Genomic DNA, 5,393 nt, shown 5'->3' with positions numbered 1-5,393 from the left:
CTATGAGTCTTGCCTTGAATTTATCAATAGTGCCATCATCTTTGATTTTTCTTTTAAAAATCCATTTAGAACCTAAAGGTTTATTTCCAGGAGGAAGATCAACCAATTCCCATGTATGGTTGTTCAATATTGATTCTATTTCACTATTGACTGCTTCTTTCCAAAACAATAATTCCGAAGAAGTCATAGCTTCTTTAAATGTTTGAGGCTCATTCTCCAATAAGAAAGTCACAAAATATGGTCCAAATGAAGTAGAAGTTCTTTGACGTTTACTACGTCTTGGATCCTCCTGATTACATGTACTTTCTTTTGTTTCTTCCCGAGGTCGTTTAGATCCTTCACCAAACGACTCACATTCCTTTTTATACGAATATATATTTTCAAAGAACTCAGCATTATCTGATTCTATAACCATATTATTATGAATGTTGAGATTTTCTGATTTATGAACCAGAAATCGATATGCTTTACTATTTGTCGCATATCCTATAAAAACACAATCAACGGTTTTCGGTCCTATCTTTACCCTTTTGGGTTTAGGAACTTGCACTTTTGCCAAACACCCCCACACTTTAAAATAATTCAAGTTGGGCTTCCTTACTTTCCATTTTTCATATGGAATGGATTGTGTTTTGCTATGGGGCACTCGATTTAATATTCGATTAGCCGTAAGAATGGCTTCTCCCCACAAGTTCTGTGGCAAATCAGAACTTATCAACAACGCGTTCATCATCTCCTTTAATGTGCGATTCTTTCTTTCCGCAATCCCATTAGATTGGGGCGTATAAGGGGCTGTTATTTGATGAATAATTCCATATTCTAAACATATTTCTTCAAAAGAAGATTCATATTCACCACCCCTATCACTTCTTATCATTTTTACTTTCTTGTTAAGTTGCGTTTCAACTTCATTTTTGTATTGCCTGAATGCGTCTATTGCTTCATCTTTACTATTCAGTAAGTAAACATAGCAATATCGAGTACCATCGTCAATAAAAGTTATGAAATACTTCTTTCCACCGCGAGATGGTATTGACTTCATGTCACAAATATCTGTGTGAATTAAGTCTAAAGGATTTGAATTCCTTTCAACTGATTTATAAGGATGTTTAACATACTTAGATTCCACACATGTTTGACATTTTGATTTTTCGCATTCAAACTTAGGCAGTACTTCCAAGTTAATCATTTTTCGCAAGGTTTTATAATTGACATGACCCAAACGTACATGCCATAAATTATTTGACTCAAGTAAGTAAGAAGAAGCTGAAATATTATTATTGTTTTCCACAACCATTACATTTAGATTGAAAAGGCCCTCGGTGAGGTAGCCTTTTCCTACAAATATTTCATTCTTACTTATGACAACCTTGTTGGACACAAAAATGCACTTAAAACCGTGCTTAACAAGAAGTCCAGTAGAGACTAAATTCTTTCTCATTTCGGGAACATGAAGGACATTGTTCAAAGTCATGACCTTGCCAGAAGTCATTTTCAGAAATATCTTCCCATATCCTTCAACTTTTGCTGTTGAAGCATTTTCCATATAAACTTTCTCTCCGGGTCCAGCAGGAGCATAAGTAGCAAAAGCTTCTCTAACTGCACAAACATGGCGAGTGGCTACTGAATCAAACCACCACAGTTTAGGATTTCCCACCAAGTTACATTCAGAAAGCATGGCACACAAGTTATCAACATCATCATGCTTTACTACCATGTTTGCTTGACCCCTTTTCTTGTCTTTCGTTGGAGCACGACACTCCATAGATTTGTGTCCGATTTTCCCACAGTTGTAGCAGTTTCCACTGAAACGCTTCTTGCTTGGGTTGTATTTCGGACCAGAAGCCTTCTTCCTCTTTTTGTTATCTTCAACAATATTTGCTTCCATTATTGTTAAATTTCCACGACCTCTCCTTTCAGCAACTTTATTGTCCTCTTCGATTCTCAACCAAACAATGAGATCTTCAAGGGACATTTTCTTTCGTTTGTGTTTCAAATAATTTTTGAAGTCTTTCCACAACGGAGACAACTTCTCAATCATTGCTGCTACTTGGAATGCTTCATTGATGACAAGTCCTTCAGAAAGTAGATCATGAATAATCACTTGTAATTCCTGAACTTGGGTAATAACAGACTTGCTATCTACCATTTTGTAGTCCAAAAATTTTGCGGCAATGAATTTCTTCATCCCGGCATCTTCAGTTTTATATTTCTTTTCAAGCTCATTCCACAATTCTTTTGACGTCTCCACGCTACTGTATACATTATACAGATTATCATCCAGTCCGCTAAGAATATAATTCTTGCATAAAAAATCAGAATGCTTCCACGCTTCAATCACAATAAAGCGTTAATTCTCTGGAGTTTTATCTGGCAGATAAGGAACATCTTCCTTAATGAACTTCTGTAGACATAACGTAGTTAAGTAGAAGAACATCTTCTGCTGCCAGCACTTGAAATCAATCCCGAAAATTTTTTCGGGTTTTTCTGTCGGTGCCAACGCCGGTGTTCGGCTTGTCGATGCGTTGGCAGTCACCGTCGGAACAGCTTAGTTTTCGCTTTCAGTCGTCATTTTTTCTGTAAAAGAATGACACAAACAAAAGTTTAATACACGTTTTCAAACTGGAGTAAAAATCACGTAGATTTTAATCTCCAACAAAATGCCACGAAGGCTTTACTCTCCAAAACGGGAGTACACAAAACCACAAAGGTTTTAGTTTGCAGAATAATAAGAATAATACAAATACATAAATAAATATTAAATTCCTTAAGAACAATCCCGCCAATATTGCTGCATTTGTAAATAATAATATAAGTTATCGCAATGAAACAATAATTAATTCGAGCCCACTGAATTCACAGTGTTTTCTTAAGGAATTTAATCCCCTCCTAGTACCCAAGGTTATGGATTATTTCCTCCCAGGATAGAACGAATCACACACTGGTGTAGCGGTACTTCAAACTCCAGTGTTTCAGCGAACACAAAGTTCGGTAGCAAATCACACTTATAGTTACTTTGTTTGAAGTTAAAACAATGCAGAACAAAGGAGTAGAAACTCAGAAAATCGTATGGAAATACTGAGAGGAAGGAGTGCAATGTATAGCCAAAGTTGAGCGTTTCAGTTTTTTTTTTGTGTTGTATTTCGTTTGGTGTTGTGTGTCTTTCTTCAACAGCTGCTGCACATATTTATAGCAGTCAGCTTTGAAGATGAACGACCCTCCACCCTCCATGGTGGAGCATGCACTAGCTTGTTTGTGGAGCAAGCACTTGACCATGGTGGGAAGAGCAAGAGCATTAGGCGGCTGCTATTGCAGGTGGTGGTCAATACACGGATTGGAACATATCCGTTACAAATGCGGATAATCTTACGTTAATATTTACTATTAACAAATAAATTTGGTCCAAAAAATTAATCAATCAATCGATTGACCGAATCCGAAGCCGAAGCCGAAGCCGAAGCCGAGCGAGCGACGACGACAACGGCGCGAGGCTTGATTTCTTCTTAACTCTTTAAGAGTTACAAGAAGAGCAATTATATATATACCCACCAAAAAAAAATTTCTCTTCCAATATGGGACAATGTCTCATTGTCAAGAGGGGAAAACTTAAAATTTTACTCAAAAATTTTATTTTCCCTCCATTTCCCATTCACCCTCATTTTAAGACTATTTCATCTTAAATAACAAAACCTCAACATATACATCATAATACATGTAAACAAACAAAATATACCATACATATTCTTTAAAGTTGTGTATTTTATACTTTATATATACCACTATTATATAATTTATCACATATCTATATATAATAAAAGGAGAGGCAAAAGCACATTATTAAGACAAGTGGCATAACCACAAAAAGCCAAGTGGCATTATTAAGACAAAACAAACTAGTACCTTTTTAACTAAAAAAAACCTTTTTAAATTTTAAATTAATCGGTTACTCTATTTGAATTAATAATTAATAAATATAGATATCTTATAATTAGCTATATTAAAAAATAAAAATATAAAAACTATAACTACTCATTCAAATTGGGGAGTAGTTTCAAGTTGGAGTTTTAAAAATATATTAAAAAAATAAAAAAATAAGTAAAATTAGCTATAATAAAAAACGAAAATATGTTGTATATATATAATTTATATATGTGGTATAAAATACATATAAAAAATATATGGTATATTGATAAAAGGTGAGCCAAAAATTTACCATCCATGTTTTGTTAGTTTCAAGGGTATCTGTGAGCCAAAAATAAAACGTTAAGGGTATATGCGAGCCAAAAATAAAATATTAAGGGTATATGTGAGCCAAAAATAAAACGTTAAGGGTATTTTTAGACCAAAAGGTTAACGAATAGCATTTTTGAGCCATTTTCAATACGTTAGGGGTATTTTTGGCCCTTTTCCGTTATGTAAATGGCCATTCGGAGAATTATAGCAAGTTTGTTTTCAAGAAACTCCTACTTATTATGTAAATTGCCATTCGGAGAATTAGCAAGTATGTTTTCGAGAAACTCATTATAGTAAAATAAAGCCTTTGCCACACTATTTGGAGGTTCAATTAATTCATATTATAACATCCAAGATTTCTACACTTCAAAATATGTCACATTATCTGTACATTAAAATATATCACATTATCTTTACACTCAAATTTAGCACATTAACAGATTTAGAACAATATTTTGCTATTTTGATCTTATCATTTCACCATAAAGAAAATTCATCATTATCAAGGCACTGTTAATTCATAGGGGCGCGCTCATTTTTCATAGTTTTTGAGAATCATGACATGTATAAACATATGTACGGCAGTTTGACTATCTAAACCACATCTCTTACACACTACTATCATGATTCATTCTTTTACTAATTAGATTATTAATGTATACATTATTAAGCACCCATCTTCTAACGAAAGGTTTTTGTTTATTTTTGCTTCCCCGTTGCTCGCAAAAAATCCCAAAATGCTTTAGAAATAGCGTGGCTGCTTAGATTATGCAAGGTTACCACAATTATCACCATGGTTTGCTTAAGCTTTTTGCAACATGATTGTTTTGGGTCAAATTTAGAATTTACAGGTCGACGTTTCTTGAGCAGATACGTGACAATGACAGAATGGAGGTGAGTCAACAGATAGTTAATATCGGAGACAGAGATGTGACCAGTATTGAGCGAATTCCAAGGACACAAAGATCGGGGAAGAGAATTTAAAAGCAAGAGTCCATTACTCAAATAGTCATTCAACTATTCGAAATTATCTACCAAATTCATCTTTCTTTTGTTTGTAACAACAAAGTCACTTAACTATGTCAATAGCACTTAGAAGGTCACTCAACTAGATTTCTCAAATTTTTGATCGCCAAATACCTATTTTACCTTCTAAATTA

The 5,393-nt window shown here is 34.2% G+C and overlaps 1 protein-coding gene across 1 annotated transcript; it reads right to left on the bottom strand.

Annotated features, from left to right (window-relative positions):
* LOC138908197 (uncharacterized) lies at positions 1 to 2,149 on the bottom strand. Its single transcript, XM_070198844.1, has 3 exons — positions 1,840 to 2,149; positions 1,478 to 1,599; positions 1 to 72 (listed from the first exon to the last, which is right to left on the bottom strand). Exons 1-3 carry the CDS (start codon positions 2,147 to 2,149, stop codon positions 1 to 3), a joined length of 504 nt encoding a protein of 167 aa, XP_070054945.1.
* Positions 2,150 to 5,393: the final 3,244 nt, after the last annotated feature.

The sequence above is a fragment of the Nicotiana tomentosiformis genome, chromosome 3 (genome assembly GCF_000390325.3).
Source record: "Nicotiana tomentosiformis chromosome 3, ASM39032v3, whole genome shotgun sequence".
In the NCBI taxonomy this organism is placed as follows: Eukaryota; Viridiplantae; Streptophyta; class Magnoliopsida; order Solanales; family Solanaceae; genus Nicotiana; species Nicotiana tomentosiformis.
This window is presented reverse-complemented; position numbering and strand designations above follow the sequence as displayed.